Source organism: Haliotis cracherodii, unplaced genomic scaffold (genome assembly GCF_022045235.1).
Source record: "Haliotis cracherodii isolate W230 unplaced genomic scaffold, xgHalCrac1.p SCAF_12, whole genome shotgun sequence".
Lineage (NCBI taxonomy): Eukaryota > Metazoa > Mollusca > Gastropoda > Lepetellida > Haliotidae > Haliotis > Haliotis cracherodii.
The window spans coordinates 37,645,136-37,663,218 of record NW_027266267.1 but is presented as its reverse complement, the minus strand read 5'-3'; the positions used below and the strand labels follow the sequence as shown (position 1 = coordinate 37,663,218).

Here is an 18,083-nt window from a genome sequence, read left to right as displayed (position 1 = left end):
AAAATGAAGAGCAAAACTGATGAAAGTTAACAATAAACGTGTATACGTGTTATATCGTCACTGCAAAAATAATGATTGTTTGTCTTTAGTATTAACATTCAAATACGTTATATCTGTATTAGCGATATTGTCTTTGTTCCACCGGTGAGTCACGCGTTAGCCTTACTATCTCGTAGTATAATTGTATTTCTGAAGACATCACGATACAGTTTTACGATGCATCACGTCTGCACTAGCGCTTGATAACAGCCTTGTGTTTGGGTGTTTCAGTGGTTTAAATCGCTGCTCTTGATATTGTTGATTAAACTTTGATACTATGAACAATATAATGTTATGTGAGAGGATGACTTTAGAACGGTAACATACTAATAGTATATAGGATGACATAAACAGAACAATGAGAAGTTCGTCCAGATTAGTGTACAGGCAACATTTAAAAATTAAAAAAATTACATTCAACAACTCCCCTTTTAAGTCCATTTTCCTGACTTATAAGTAAATGCAAGAACAATCGGCCGGAATACAATGTCCATATGACTATATAGCATACAATAAGCTATCGGGTCCCGTTTAGATCGGTTTGGGTGGCAGCCTAGATAGCCATAGAATAGTTTCATCTTGGAATCTCCCATATCACTGGGGATACTCTTCAATTTAAATGGAGTTACTCGTTACGATTCCGAACCTTCACGTGACTGTGTTTATGAACCATTGTAAAAATAGTGGTGACATTAATTCTAGGAAACAATACGCGAAATCGCGCATGCACAGAACGGAAAATTTGGTCAAGGCATTAAGTAATCCGCATGCGCAGAACGATTGATTTCAGTACTTCCGCTAAGCCCTTCGAGTGCAGCGTCAAACGCGGGCCTGTAATCTAACACGCGGGGACTGACCAATGAAAACTGAGAAGTAGAAATACCGGTAGACGCTGTTGCTTGATTGACAATGTCAATCAAGAAAGGGAGGAGCTTAACGCTATCGTTCTCTCCCAGTAAATTCCGATGTCAAATAACGACGTTATTTGGACGGAAAAACGATGGTTTGAAAACGTCCAAATAACGTCGTTTTTCCGTCCAATGACCATATACGGAAAAAAACGACGTTTTCGTGTTTGCAGTGTTATATAGTGATTTATAACCACGTGCTCATTATAGAGTCGGAGTCGTACAGTCGACTCATGGATATGGAAGGGGTATTCTCTCTTATATTTAGTCATGTCATGGCAAGTAGATTTTAAAAGCAAACCCGAAATAATTCAGGTCTTAGACGGAACCTACGAGGGCAGGTATTGTGCTGACAAACTGAACAGCAGAACCAGGGCGAACCTCGGATTCGAAACAACGATCACAGGTTTCTCGTATTCCTAAGTGACACAACTCAGCACAGTGAAGTGAGGCAACTTAAATGCCTTGGAACATATTCCCCTGTTTCTTTTGAAGAAGAAAGGTTTTGTTCCTTACCCTTACCTAATAACGTCCATTATTACAAAGACACAGAACGTGTTGGGGTTGAAGAGACATGGTCTTGTTGTAATGCTTAATCTTTGCCTGGCGGTTGACTATTTATGTTACATCTAAACAAGGAATTAAGAAACTGACATAACGTTAATGAACAAAATTTAATGAACAAAAGATGCAATGTTAAACATGAAGTATGGTAACTGCAGATCCATGTTATTACCTCTCACTTGTGTCATCTGAAAATGGCAGTAGGTATTCTCAGCACCTGGAAAATACATCATGCTTGTCTGAATTTACTCAGTAAAAGGCAGTGACTTGTCCAAAAATGAAATACACGGGACAAAAAGCTTATGTTTGCAACTTTCTGAGAACTAAGTTTTCTGCATTTTCGGTGACATGGTTCAGAGACATGATGGTTTGGGTTTGGTATTCACAGAGCACCGGACAGCTGGAAGATTCTGACTGCAATACTGAATAGCTCCAACTTACTCAAGCTTGGAATAATGTTACTGTTGTTACAATAACTCTCTATGTTCACATTGACCTTTAGTCTCAGTCAGTGAGATACTTTACGTATACACGTTCACGTTATAACTGGGGTTCGTGGGGTAGTCTATACTCGAGATCCTGGTGATGGCCCACATTGACCCACATTGGTGTGAAGTTCATTTCTGGTGCCCTCTTGTTGTTCAACGCCGCACATCAATCCAGTGATTGATATCATGAGGATCCACGTAATTGGGATCGATGACATGCATCAACCAACCCAGCGAGCCTGACCACCCGATCCCGTCAGTCGCTTCTTACAACAAGTATAGACGCCTTTTACGGCAAGCATGGATTGCTGAAGACCTATTCTACCCCGGATCTTCACTGGTTTCTACATGGTGGTCATCATGATGTTTCTGCAGATTGGGAGGGACAAAGTCAGCCTTGTCGTGTTTGGGTTAAGCGTGCAGCGTGAGAGATGGTTCATATGATTTTGCCATATTTCCTTACAGGTAATAAGATTCAACTTTAAACTTCAAGTTTAATTAGAGAATTTGTTTCACAAAATAGAGATGCGCCAAATTATCGAAGCATTTTAGAATGATTAAACAATGTTATTGATTAGCTTGATAACCGCATTAAAAATCACACCTACCTGTTTGGTCCTTCGTTTGGTTTGTCCTCAACTGGAAATGAGAAAACATACCAGTTTCAAAACATAGCTGTTCCAACATTATTTTCAGTCTAAATAAGTACAAGCATTCGATATATGTGCACAACATTATAGACGTTGTGTATTAATGTATATAGCACCTGCCGTTGACGTTCTTATGTTGAACCACAGATGCACGTACGTTTTGCAGCATGCAGACTCTTCTTCAGGTGTATAATGACGGCGATGAGGATGATAATGGTGACAATGCCAACAGATCCTGTAACAATGGCAATCAGTTGATTCTTGCTCATAGTGTCATCACTCCCAATCAACGGCGGAACTTGTACTGAGACAAAAGGTTTATCAAAATGAAAGTATGTATATGTGCTTTCCAGATAAACGAAAGTGTGTTAAACTTATATCTTGATCAGACATTCATCTATGTAATTCGTCGTCTACACCGACACAAATATGGAAGTATTTCTTGGTAGGTCTAAGGTCCATAAGAAATTTAGACACTACTCCACCGATGCCAGACTGTATTTTATTGTGTCAGTGACGACAACATCCTGAATTTAGGTAAGAAAACGGACAACTCTGTGGATAACAACGTCTGGTTTATAAGAATATAGCGACATGTTGTTGAAAAATCTTACACCCTTATCAGGCTCGAGTGACAACAACCAACTGATAGAGGCACATATCCATGACATGTGATAAGCAGCAGATTAATATTAACAACAGACAGATATGAGTAACAACTCGCATACAGATAATTGGATGATGCTAAATGAACAGTCAGAATAACAAATAGTACAGACGTAATGACGCGCACGGGTAAAGAAGTCAGGTGTACATTAAGGATCAGGATTGAAAGGATTAAACAGTTGTGACAAGCTGATTGGATGATAATAAAGCAAGAAATTGTTATCCATAAAGTTGTACGTTTTCTACTTAACAACTTCTAGAATGCCATCAACCAGTTACCCAGAATGTATGTTGTACAACATGTACAGCTATGATAATTCCAGTTTGCCAACATGATCAAATCTGTCTAGTGTATATTTTGTATGGTCAAAACAGCCTCCTATATACATCATACATATTAAAATAGAACTACAATAAGATTGACAATCTTCAATCTCTAGGCTGTTCACTTTATCCAGAAACGACCATTTCCAAAACAGAAATGAAAGCCATCTATATCTGTTACACTAAAAGTCGTATTCTTATGTAGATTTAACGTTTCCTTATACATATTGTGTGCATATTGATTGAAATTAACACTTCTAGTATATTTTTTTCCACAATTACCACCAGATGTATAACTTTCCACTCACTCACAAACCTTAAAGTAGACTTGTTCTCACCTTCATTTTAGACTTAAGAGTTCCCTTTGTTATTGTTTACAGAAAACATATTGCTAAAAAACTGGAGTTGGCAATATACAGGAAAATGCTAGGTTATATTCAACAAATCTTTCCTTGCATCCTTTCTTAATATTGTACCTTTAAAATTTAGTTCTATATGTATTGCAAATATCTAATGACAGTCAATCGGTCTCACTGATAGATGGGGCTATCCCACTACTAAATAAAACACTAAATACAAAGTACATACATGCACTGACGATGATCTTTATCATCACGAATTATGTTCCCTTCCCTTTAGTAGCAGAGCAGGACATATGCCTGGCATTAGACGTGATAAATCATGCTTCGTAAACGCTTGTCCATAACTAACATTGTCGTTATGGTATCATGTGTAGGAGGTGACAGAGTGGTTGGTGTCGTGCACGACACAAACAGCAGTTACGTCTCCACCATGTTTACCAATGAAGACCTCTAGGCTGGACGCCAGATTTTTGTAGCAAGGTATAAGATTGCCCCTCATTATTTACAGAAAGAAAACGTATAATAGGTTAATGACGTAACTCACATCGAACGTTAATATGTGCAACTGCTCGTCCGGGTGTCATCATGTGTCCATTATCAGCAGTACAGGTCAGTTTCCCTTGGTCAGAATGGGTTATGTTACGTTTGAGGAATGTCGAACCAGTACTTGTTTGTCCGTTGTGAGACCACCGGAATGTGTGGACACTAGGGTTGGCATCATCTACTACACAGTCTACACGGAGGTCTTCACCGACACCGACATCCCAGGGTGTCATTGCCTGGTTCCAGATGTACCACTGGCGGGTCTGAAGAAATCAATGATCAATCCACAAATTAGTGACATATTCCGTGCAATAACATAAACTAGAATGTTTCATTTCATAAAGATTAAAAACTGACATTCACACATTCTACTCTACCGTACCTCACGACTACCGATATACATACCCACGGGGCAGGTGCATGCTCCCGTATCATTCAATAAAGAATCTGTTAAATGTCCATACATTATTATTGTACTGGAGAGAAAACACGAAACTCATATGACACTTTTGTTATGTTTATACTTTCATAAGTCATAAAATGAACTACAAAGGGATTTCATTTGTATTGGCATAAATTGCAACCCTCGTTATTCCCTTTTCGTAGATTCAAAATCGTAAAGGACTTACACAGAACGTTGATTTGAGTAGAGGCTAGCACATTCACTACACTGCATTCTAAACTGCCAGAGTCCGACTTGGATGTTACTGTTTTACTGAAGGTTTGTCCATTGTAGGAACGTCCGTTGTGTGTCCATCTGAACGAAGTGACCGGAGAGTTGGAGTAGTCGACCACACACACGACACTGATCACCTGACCAAGGGGGACGTTAAGGACACTTCCTGTTGGTTCCAGGTGGATTTGCAGGGTGGCTGAAACATGTGACAACGTATACAACATGCAAACAATCTAATTATGAGTCTACTTATTTATTCAAATACATCATGTTCCTTTTAGTCAGTTTAGATATTTCTCATGAAAAAGATTATTTACATTTAGTACTAACTACTAAATGACTTTATCGCGCGTATCCAAACCATGGGCTAATTACGTCTGTAACCCAATCACCCCTCGTAACTCAATCACCCCGGGCCACCACTCGGCACCGTGCCCGGGGAATAATCCCGCGCAAGCATCATCCCGCCCTTTGTTAGTCCGTCATTCGCGAGCAGCCCTTCCCCAAGTACACACGTGTGTCACTGTATCTAATCGCTTTCCCATTTTACGTTTCCTTTGTACCCAGTCGCGAACGTTTCGCCGATTACGCTTTGAATACAATCTATTCCAACACTCGCCGTATCGCATTTACACAATCGCGACCGTTTCGCCGATTACGCTTTGAATACCATCTATTTCAGCACTCGCCGTATCGCATTTATTCCGCTCTACTCCCGAACTTCACCCTCGGGACAATTTACGCTTGTGGAATACCAACTCGCCACCCCGACTTTTCGTGATGCCTCCCAAGAGAAGAGCAACCGTCAACCACAAGCTTGTGAGGGGAGCCAAGCAGGCCAGGACAAACCAGAAGACAAACCCCGGGAGTACACATTGTACAGGAGACAACAGCTGATGGTGAGTCTGCCAATTACGGAAATATCGAAGGTGGCAACAGAATTAACGTACAATAGGCGCAGCTTGTAAATGCCGCGCAGGTTGCCAACTCGGCTACCCAGGTAAACGAGCAACTGGGAAAAATACTCCAGTTGCTGGAACATTCAGCGCCCGGCTCGGTTAGCGCAAACCAACAGGTAAGGCTTGGTTTTAGTTCTCCCGCCATTTCGCCCAACATAGGGAGAATCCCCGATGCGCACAACGAGGCCGACGGTGACGCGGCCCCAGCCAATCACATCGCCGGATACGGGGATTCCCTTTCCTTCCGTGCGGACGGAATAGACGCGCACGTCAAACAACAGGTGAGGGAAAAAATCTGGCGTGGCGAGTATGTCGACCTCGGCACAATACTACCAAACACCGAGGGAAGTCACGAGGACGGTACGATTACCATGGCGTATGACTCCTCAGGTAAGGTAATTTTTAAACCAATAAAACAGCAACCAAAGCGCCTGTCCCTGGCAAGCTGGACTTTAGCTTTCCACATTTTCATGTGTACTTACGTTAGTAGGCACTCCGAGGTCCGCACAACCCAGGGGTTGCTGTCCTACATGGAAACCATAAGAACGGCGGCACTTCGATTCGGGGGGGATGCCTGGTCAACCTACGACCAACAATTCCGACACAGAATGTCAAGGGACCCCTTACGACGCTGGGACAACATCGACGGGGAGTTGTGGCTGAAGTACATGGTAACACAGCCGGTACTACAACCAGAATCAGGCGGACGGGGCGCAATGACACGCGTACAGGGGGACATCGCCAGTCAGGTATGCTGGGATTTCAATAAATTTGGCTGTAGCAGGGTCAACTGTAAGTACACTCACAAATGCGGTAAGTGTGGCAAACATTCCCATAGCTCTAGGACCTGCTTTCGAGGGAATGGGGTCCAACCGACCCCATACAAGCCCAATCAGCCCTTTCCTAACAGAAAACCAGCCGGCAAGGCAGGTAAATTCAGTGGCCCCTTCCCCCGTGGATCTCAATGAAATGGCACCCTGGTTACGCCAATATGCTAGGGTCAATTACAGAGATGCAAATTATTTATGGGTAGGTTTTAGCTTTGGCTTTAAGCTCGAGTTCCAGGGAAGCCGCACGGGTCGCCGGGCACGAAACTTGCGATCAGCCACACACCAAGATACGGCAGGCTACGTGAAACAAAAACTACAAAAGGAAGTCGACCTTGGCAGGATGGCGGGCCCCTTCAAGGACACCCCCCTAGACAACCTCCAAGTATCCCCAATAGGCCTGGTGCCCAAGAAGCAGCCAGGATATGGTCAGCACCTGGGTAAGCATGCGGAGGAATTCCGTCTAATTCACCATCTATCCTATCCCAGGGGTAAACCTATAAATGACTTCATAGACACAGAGGCCTGCTCCGTTGTGTACGCCAGATTTGATGAAGCTACCCAGATGGTGCAACAACTGGGAAAGGGAGCATTACTAGCAAAATTCGACATTCAGTCGGCCTTTAGAATTATACCAGTCCACCCATCCGATTTCGAGCTGCTAGGCATCAGATTCGAAGGTGAGTTCTATTTCGATAAATGCTTACCATTTGGCTGCTCCATATCTTGCGCCATATTTGAAAAGTTTAGTACCTTCTTGCAATGGTGCATGTAATCGCATCTTCCAACGTGTCCGGTCATGCATTACCTGGATGACTTCCTAACGGGGGGCACAGCAGGCACCAGCCACTGCTCAAAAAACCTCAACGGATGCGTGAATACACTTGAACAGCTTGGGGTTCCTATTGCGCACGACAAGACGGTGGGGCCCACAACCAAACTGACATTCCTAGGGCTGGAAATCGACACCATTGCAATGCAGATCAGAATCCCAGAGCCCAAGATCAAGGAGGCAACAAGGGAAATCCAAGACATCCTGTCAACAGGTAACATCAAGGTCACAAAAAGGGCCCTTCAGTCCCTCATAGGCAAGCTTAACTTTATGTGCAGGGCTATACCAATGGCAAGGGCATTCAGCCGCAGGCTAATCGATCTGCTTAGCAAAGGTAAGCAACCATTTCACCACATTAGGATTACCAGCTGGGTCAAGGAAGACCTACAAATGTGGTTAACATTTCTTACGAGTTATAACGGCATTTCAGTGTTTCAGGACCAACTATTGGTGGACAGCGATTTCCTCCAGCTGTTTTCAGACGCAGCAGGTGGCGCCGGCTTTGGGGCCTACATGCAGGGCAAATGGTTTAACGGCGCATGGCCACCCCAGTGGGTGACGGATGGAACTACACGGGACTTGACGCTCCTGAAGCTGTTCCCCATCACACTGGCCATCCAAATCTGGGGCAAGCAACTCGCAAACAAAAAGGTCCTCTTTTACTGCGACAACCAAGCCGTCGTAACAATAATCAACAAGCAGTCAATCAAGGCCCCCAGAGTGATGAGCCTACTCCGTCGCCTAATCCTGCAGTGTCTCCGATATAATATTACGTTTAAGGCAAAGTATGTATGTTCCACTGCTAACACTATTGCCGATGCTCTCTCGAGGTTTCAGCTCAAACGCTTCCGAGAGGCAGCACCAGCCGCGGACCAGAACCCCACACCTATCCCGTGCAACATATGGCTGATCTGAGGCAGGAAGCCGGCAGACTCCTACAACAATCTCTGTCTACTAATACATGGGCCACTTACCAAACAGGCATCAATGCCTTGCACCAGTTCCGGTCCGCACACCAGCTACAAGAGGGGTGGCCAGTCCCGCTGGATCAGGTCGTAAACTTTATTGCTTATCTGTCAGTCACTCACCACTCCCCTAACACAGTCAAGACTTACATTGCAGCGCTGTCTTCACACCACAAATTCCACGGGCTCACCGACTGTACAAACAAATTTCCTGGTAGGCAAGATTGTAACCGGCTTACACAAATCAGCGGGCCGACCAGACACCAGAAAACCGATCACTGCAGATCTGCTGCAGGTAGTAACCAACAATCTGCCTCACGTATGCTCATCAGCATATGAAGCCAGGCTGTTCAAGGCAGTCTACTGCACAGCATTCTTCGGTTTCTTTAGGGTTAGGGAACTCGTCCAAACTGGACCCTCAAAAACAGGTTGCGCCATCCAGAATTTAAGCTTCTCGGGCAACCCCCAGCAGCTTTCAATCCATTTACCACACTCAAAGTCTGATCAGTACAGGATGGGGACAACAGTTACAATGTCACCTATACCAGGTAATCCGCTATGTCCGGTAGTCGCCATCAAGCACTACCTGGAGGCGCGCCCCTCCGGCCCACAACATGCATTCGTCCACTTTGACCATTCCCCCGTTACAAGGTACCAATTCCAGGCACTCCTAAAAAAGGCCTTAGCACACAGCAACATAAACACGGCCTGCTATTCTTCGCACTCCTTCCGCATTGGGGCAGCCACATCAGCAGCCATGAACGGGGTGCCTGAACACCTCATACAACAATACGGCAGGTGGAAATCAGATTGCTACAATGCTTACATACGCTTACCAACAAATTCAATGTTGCACAATTAAATCAAATAGTCTTTCATGGTACTTACTACACTTCTTATTGTTTACAGTTTGGATGGTGGGATCCAGCTACATGGCCAGGGCACGGCAGTACTTGCTCCTGAAGGGCACCAGCCCGAACCAACCGAGGATGCTATGGCTGGCACGAGGGGGGATGAGGTGGAAGGAGCTGGACACCATTCTGGATACACAGGTCAAGGCGACACGGCGCAGCCCCAGAGCCCTCATCATTCACCTGGGCTCCAACGACCTGTGCTCGGTCAAAGGCAGCCAACTCTACCTTGACATGGTGGCATCAATCCTTCGGATACAACTCCAGCTTCCTGACACCAAGATCATCGTATCCTCGATGCTGCCCAGGCGCTACTGGCACGATGCCAGGGATCCACGAAAGATCGAGGGGATGCGGAAGAATATCAACCGCCGACTGACCAACCGAGTCAAAGAGCTCGGCGGTACAACAGTGCCACATCCCCAGATCCTGGCATCTGACAAGACATGGTACGCCTGGGAGGGCGTCCACCTCAGTGACAAAGGACTGTGTGTGTTTACGGACAATTTATTGCATGCCCTGGCGCTCGTTTTGCGCCAGTAAGGATATTATCTCCACAGGTTAGTGTTTCCTTTCAGTACATAAGCAAGCCGGGCAACAATGCTATCTCCGCGTATCGCGTGGCCGTGGGTGTGGGGTAGCACTCTGGTGCTTTGTGGCGGGGTTCTTGTGGGCTACACTGCTAGTAACAAATTAACTTGCTTCCAAATTAATACTCGTGCTTAAGGCTACCTGCTTTTCAGCGGGAACCTTTCCGGGGTTACCTGCTTCTCAGTGGGAACCTTGTCTTTCCCGACTTTTCAGCCGGGGAATCGTAGAATAACATACGTTGGGGCAAACAGTTGCCACGTATATGGGCCCGGCGGCGGAAGTCGTCTTGTCAAGCGGTAGCTGACAGTTGGGTCCGCGGCGGGAGCCGCACGATGGTTTTGCAAATGGGGCCGGGCAGTGGGATCTGCTTTGGCCGGCTACCTGGGGCCGGGCAGCGGCAGTCTGACAGGCCAGCAGCGTGGAGCTGCTTTTGGCAACGTGGGAGTTGCCAAGCAATGGTAGCGTTTAAATATGCTACCGTGGGGGCCGGACAGCGGTAGCAGTCTCAGGCCAGCAGCGCTAGCTGCAATCGCCGTCGGCCACGCGCGTGGCCATGGCAACGGTAGCATTTTTGTTATATACAATTAGCAGCTAAGTAGCCCACTAGTACCTGCACACCCTCGGCCATTTAACCCAATCTCATCTTCTGTTTTATTACAGGCACGGGCACCAACGGCTCGGTGGCCCGTGCCTCTCCTTGGCATATCGCGGGATAAATTATGTATATTTCACAAATATGGTATTAGCTCTTGGTAGGTCTAAGGTCCATAACAAATTTAGACACGTCTTCGCCGATGCCACATTGTATTTTATTGTGTCAGTAATGATATCATCCAGAATGTAGGTAAGAAAACGTAAACTCTGTGGATAACAACTTCTGGTTTACAGCATATAGCGTCATGTTTATGTAGAATCTTACACTGTTATCAAGCTCGAGTGACAACAACCATCTGATAGGGGCACATATCCATGACATTAGATAGGCAGCAGAATAACATTGACAACAAAAGACAGATACTACATAACAGGTAGCATACAGATAATTGGATGATGCTAAATGAACAGTCAGAATAACAAATAGTACACACGTAATGACGCACACGGGTAAAGAAGTCAGGTGTACATTAAGGATAAGGGTTAAAAGGATTAAACAGTTGTGACAAGCTGATTGGATGATAATAAAGCAAGAAATTGTTATCCATAAAGTTGTACGTTTTCTATTTAACAACTTCTAGAATGCCATCAACCAGTTACCCAGAATGTATGTTGTACAACATGTACAGCTATGATAATTCCAGTTTGCCAACATGATCAAATCTGTCTAGTGTATATTTTGTATGGTCAAAACAGCCTCCTATATACATCATAAATATTAAAATAGAACTGCAATAAGATTGACAATCTTCAATCTCTAGGTTGTTAACTTTACCGAGAAACGACCATTTCCAAAACAGAAATGAAAGCCATCTATATCTGTTACACTAAAAGTCGTATTCTTATGTAGATTTAACGTTTCCTTATAGATATTGTGTGCATATTGATTCAAATCAACACTTCTAGTATAATTTTTTCCATAATTACAACCAGATGTATAACTTTCCACTCACTCACAAACCTTAAAGTAGACTTGTTCTCACCTTCATTTTAGACTTAAGAGTTCCCTTTGTTATTGTTTACAGAAAACATATTGCTAAAAAACCTGGAGTTGGCAATATACAGGAAAATGCTAGGTTATATTCAACAAATCTTTCCTTGCATCCTTTCTTAATATTGTACCTTTAAAATTTAGTTCTATATGTATTGCAAATATCTAATGACAGTCAATCGGTCTCACTGATAGATGGGGCTATCCCACTACTAAATAAAACACTAAATACAAAGTACATACATGCACTGACGATGATCTTTATCATCACGAATTATGTTCCCTTCCCTTTAGTAGCAGAGCAGGACATATTCCTGGCATTAGACGTGATAAATCATGCTTCGTAAACGCTTGTCCATAACTAACATTGTCGTTATGGTGTAGGAGGTGACAGAGTGGTTGGTGTCGTGCACGACACAAACAGCAGTTACGTCTCCACCATGTTTACCAATGAAGACCTCTAGGCTGGACGCCTGATTTTTGTAGCAAGGTATAAGATTGCCCCTCATTATTTACAGAAAGAAAACTTATAATAGGTTAATGACGTAACTCACATCGAACGTTAACATGTGCAACTGCTCGTCCGGGTGTCATCATGTGTCCATTATCAGCAGTACAGGTCAGTTTCCCTTGGTCAGAATGGGTTATGTTACGTTTGAGGAATGTCGAACCAGTACTTGTTTGTCCGTTGTGAGACCACCGGAATGTGTGGACAGTAGGGTTGGCATCATCTACTACACAGTCTACACGGAGGTCTTCACCGACACCGACATCTAGTGTGTCATTGCCTGGTTCCAGATGTACCACTGGCGGGTCTGAAGAAATCAATGATCAATCCACAAATTAGTGACATATTCCGTGCAATAACATAAACTAGAATGTTTCATTTCATAAAGATTAAAAACTGACATTCACACATTCTACACTACCGTACCTCACGACTACCGATATACATACCCACGGGGCAGGTGTATGCTCCCGTATCATTCAATAAAGAATCTGTTAAATGTCCATACATTATTATTGTACTGGAGAGAAAACACGAAACTCATATGACACTTTTGTTATATTTGTCACAGAAATATACTTTCATAAGTCATAAAACGAACTACAAAGGGATTTCATTTGTATTGGCATAAATTGCAACCCTCGTTATTCCCTTTTCGTAGATTCAAAATCGTAAAGGACTTACACAGAACGTTGATTTGAGTAGAGGCTAGCATATTCCCTACACTGCATTCTAAACTGCCAGAGTTCGACTTGGATGTTACTGTTTTACTGAAGGTTTGTCCATTGTAGGAACGTCCGTTGTGTGTCCATCTGAACGAAATGACCGGAGAGTTGGAGTAGTCGACCACACACACGACACTGATCACCTGACCAAGGAGGACGTTAAGGACACTTCCTGTTGGTTCCAGGTGGATTTGCAGGGTGGCTGAAACATGTGACCACATATACAACATGCAAACAATCTAATTATGAGTCTACTTATTTATTCAAATACATCATGTTCCTTTTAGTCAGTTTAGATATTTCTCATGAAAAAAGTTATGTTATGTAGAACTCAATAGAATACCACCACCACCACCTAACTACTAATGTATCAAACCCATTTCTATACGACATATCACCAAACGTCCCTATTGTGTTAAAACTTCTTCCACAAAATACCACCCGACATCACTAATGTGTCAAACCCACCTCCACGACATATCACCAAACGTTCCTATTGTGTTAAAACTTCTTCCACAAAATACCACCCCACGTCACTAATGTGTCAAACCCACCTCCACTACACACCACGCCAACATCACTACTGTGAGAACAGCCTGTCGCTGTTCCCCAACGAGTGTGGGAACACTCGTCTAGGGAGGTCTCGGTCCCCGCACAGTTGACGTTACTCAGCCAAACAAGCCCTTCACCTGGCCCGTAAGATGTTGTCACATCGGCGCTTGTCCTATAAAAAAAACTCTACAGGTTGCATGATGATTCCTATACCCATTTGAATAGTGTTTGTCATATTTAGATTTATTTTGTCTAAACTTCTTAAGCGAAATATGTGTAGAATGTCATACTAAGGACTGAGTTTATGCAGATGACATTAACAATGCAAACAAAGACAAAACATTGAACACAAATAGCTAAATAGATGTATTTCTGTGAATCAGACAGTTTACAATTTTGGTTTCTTTACCACCTGGTAAAGTTTCAAAAGCAGAATTTATGTTTTCCTAAAATGGTTAGGTAAATCTTCCCCCTGAGAGATGTCAAAAAACCTACTTACCAAGGCAAATTTGCCATTTTGCACACTACTTGTGCCTCCTGTGTGGAAAACGACGACCCTCTACAAACTGTTCCCCAGACATTGTTGTGAAGTACTTCCACCCGACCACGTCCACGAGTTGTCGAATTCAAGCGTATTTGAGAATATGCTTGAACACATAATGTACCAAACATTATAAAAATATCACATAACATTACCTTTGTCAATTTTGCAACAATGTTAGACTTACTAGAGGAACACCTTATTGAAACTACTGTTAAGGAATATTCAACACTATTCCATATCTTTGAATGATAATTTACACTGGGCCAAAATGCAGGCAACACTCACCGTGTAAAGACGTCACAGCTTTCACGAAACATTGTGACAATATGGAACGAAGGTCACAATCCTGAGACAACACACTCACCTTGTTATGACGTTTTAGTAATTAATTGCTATGATATTATTAAATCATATTGAAACCTACCAGAGGGACAACGTATTCCAGCTACAGTCGATGAAGAACAGGTTACATTAACCCAAGGATAATGCAGACATTCATTGAAGGAGAGTTCTGTGCCAAGACAGTGAACCTTGTCTAAGATAACTGGAGGTGTTGATGTCTTTGTGTAGGCGATGTAACTCGCCTCAATACTGAATATTAGATTTTCAAATATTAGATAGGCAATTGATAAAATGTTCATATATGCAAATATACACTTCGTTCCTAAAAATTGAAATTGCTTGTGGTATATTTAAGATTCGAATCTCATTTCTCTTATTGTAAATTAGGAAATCAAAAGCAGCTCACACATTGATGACAAAAATTACGGATTAGGCGATGCCACGTTAATAATAAGTACATGTGTTTCACATATCAGAGGACACGCATGTGTGTCTTTTAAAGATACAACCGATGTATAGTATTGTATTGCCATATTATTGTTCATCAATAGCCTGACTCTCTTCACAGAGAGTCAATCAAGATTGTGCTCTTACTGTCACAGGAAGCCGTGACGTTGTCAACTGACAACACCCTCTTTGACACTGATCACAAAGATCCATGGATATTGTCTGCCGGGTCAGGTGCTGATATGGTGTCAACATATGGTTGCTTGAAGACACAAGCTCGCTTTTCATAGCTTCGTGTATTTCCTTTGGTGACATACCCTTCATAAATACTTAATCACAGCTCATTTCTCAGTTTTCTTTATTGCCACAGTTTCTCTTATGCACGCAAGTACCCCAGGTGACTGCTCAAAAACAGATAGAACCATGGTCTGTAACTTCGTGTTTCGATGCACTACCTGTTTTTATCAGGTACTCTCGTGTCGCGATTTCGCGATCCGTGTCGAGCTTCATTTTCGGACCCAAGCAAAACAGGTCCACAGAAGGCTTTATATGTATCAAAGCAAAAGACCGTTGAAGTTATTCTGGTTGTATTGATGCCATTTCCATTTGGATAGCATGGAAATTGTATTGATTATTAAATGTTTAGTTAATATAGCATAGTTGTGTTTCTTCGCTCCGCGTGAATCAGTAAAAGTTACGACAATTTCATTTAAAGCAAATATACCTGGGAGATATTAACACGAACAATTACAAGCAACAACCTAATGGTAATAACTTTAATTGGCAACAAAAATTAAGATAATATCATTTGAATAAATGAAGTAATCGGAATTCAAATTCCTCACAAATACCCCACCCCCAAATATCCCCATTCAGAATAGAAATGTATCTGTAAGTATGTTTCTATGTATGCTTATATTACATGAAATCATGCTGATTGGTAGAAGCTTATCAAAAAGCCAATCGTTACTATTCTTGTGCATGTTTCAGATTTCATATTGTCCAAGCTATTCACTATATTCTTTATTTAAGTGTTGTTTTTCATAGCGCAACTCAACACAACAGGTTAGTTAAGATTACTATATTCTTCAGCTGTAATCACCAACCATATCTTGTTTAATATTACAGTCTCGATTGAACCTTGACAAAATTTAATAAGTGGATGAAGAATATTCATACAATTACACATTTGTATGCCTAGATAATGTAAAATATTGTTCTTATCATTTAGATTGATGTCAACTAGTGTGATGTCATGTGATGTGAGTGATGTCTGAAACGAGAGACGCATTGGAGATGGGTGAGGAAGTTGGGCCACCACCCAAACTTTGGAGGGTGGCCAAAGTGGTGAAGAGGAGGTGAATCCAAAGCCAGTATGCATTGTCCACGTCCCAAGATTGCAATATGGAACATTCCAACCAGTATCTGCCATGAAGGATGTTAAAAACAGACTGACCGAATTGAAGGAGATTTGCGAGAAGAGACTACTATCTCAACCCCAGGCTGTGTTCATCAAAGGACAAAGACATCTGAACTTATACTAGATGCTACAGCAGAATACCATGGACACCACAGAGAGTGTTACCAACGATTGACTTTGAATCTCAATCGCCTCTCGTCACACTCTGATCCCTACTGGCCATCAAGTTCCACACCAAGCAGGAGAAGTTCAGGAGACCATGTATTGTTTACTCCTGACTACATATGCTTCGATTCAGAAGGGTGGAAGAAACTCAGGGTCAAGGGAACATGGACAGTTTCAATATGATTGATGGAGAACCCTACTGGAGACGGCCTAGAAAAGTGGTGACGAAAACCTTCTCACAAGGATTCGAGGCCAAAACTTGTTCGCCTGTGAAGCGAAGTACCACGAGTCGTGTAGAGTGAAGTACACACCGACTTCTGGACAAATCGAGACAAATGAAAATCACAGAGGCCCGTAATATAGCTTTTGATGTAAAGTTGAGTAAAGTAATTGACATGGATATCTTACAGCAGAAGACGATGTTGAAACTGACTGATCTGTGTAAGATATATATTGATAGTTTGCAACTAACTGAGTTCCACAATCCAAACGTCCATGGTGAGAACCTCAAAGGAAAGCTTGAGAAACACTATACATACAAGGGCAGGTTGTCTTTCTGTATGTTGAACAGCTGTGGAACCTTTCAAACCTATACTGTGTTCTCTTCCGAAATTGACGTCAGAAATGTTGTTATGAACTCGCTTATTCAGATATGACCAAAGAAGCTGGAAGTTATCTGCACAAGACACCTTCGCACAATCAAACGAATTGAAATAGCCAACATCTGATGAGGATCTTTGAACCAATAGTGATGTCAATCTCAGCTGGAGAAGTTCATAAAGTATATCATAACAGATAGAACAGCCACTCACACATCTAAATCATATTGACACGTACATTCGATAGGACAAGATACCTGTAATGCAGTAACAAACGGAGAGTAGAAACTTCCAAAGCATGTGTTGATATGCATGACACTTCACAACCTTTTGAGAAGTGAGCGATTGATCACAATGCTCAACCGAATGGGCCATTGTGAGAACTACACGTTTTCACTGGAAACAGCGTTGGCACAGGAAACATCAACTCTATTGTCAACACACATAATTCGGATTTGATAAGTTTGATCAATTGCTGAACAATCTAACTGGAATTAGTTCAGTTCATACTGCCCATGGTATCATGCTACAGGATATAGTAGACAAACCAGAAGATCATGGTGGCACCCGGGTAAACATCGCTTCAATTCCGAAGGATAATACTACCAAACAACGTTCGATGAACCATAATCAAGCTGATAATCTGCCAGACTGCTATGTCACCCAGAGTAGCAGCCCACAGATAGTGATCAATGCATGTCATCTTATCCCTATTACTTGGATCGATGCTCATGACATCAATCACTGGATTGTCTGGTCCAGGCTTGATTATGTGTAGACCGCCGCCATATAGCTGATGCGGCGTTAAACAACAAACAAACAAAAACAAAA

At 42.7% G+C, this 18,083-nt stretch overlaps 1 protein-coding gene and 1 pseudogene across 1 annotated transcript; one reads left to right on the top strand and one right to left on the bottom strand.

Moving 5' to 3' along the window:
* LOC139457356 (uncharacterized) overlaps window positions 1–18,083 on the bottom strand; it is a 42,879-nt pseudogene that overhangs the window by 13,977 nt on the left and 10,819 nt on the right.
* LOC139458402 (uncharacterized) lies at window positions 8,618–10,543 on the top strand. Its single transcript, XM_071239826.1, has 2 exons — window positions 8,618–8,890; window positions 9,713–10,543. Exons 1-2 carry the CDS (start codon window positions 8,800–8,802, stop codon window positions 10,255–10,257), a joined length of 636 nt encoding a protein of 211 aa, XP_071095927.1. The 5' UTR covers window positions 8,618–8,799; the 3' UTR covers window positions 10,258–10,543.

Coding starts and splice junctions, on each gene's coding strand:
- LOC139458402 (XM_071239826.1), top strand. CDS start 8,800: ATGGGCCACTTACCAAACAGGCATCAATGCCTTGCACCAGTTCCGGTC. Junction 8,891..9,712: donor GGCCAGTCCCGCTGGATCAG/GTCGTAAACTTT, acceptor TATTGTTTACAG/TTTGGATGGTGGGATCCAGC.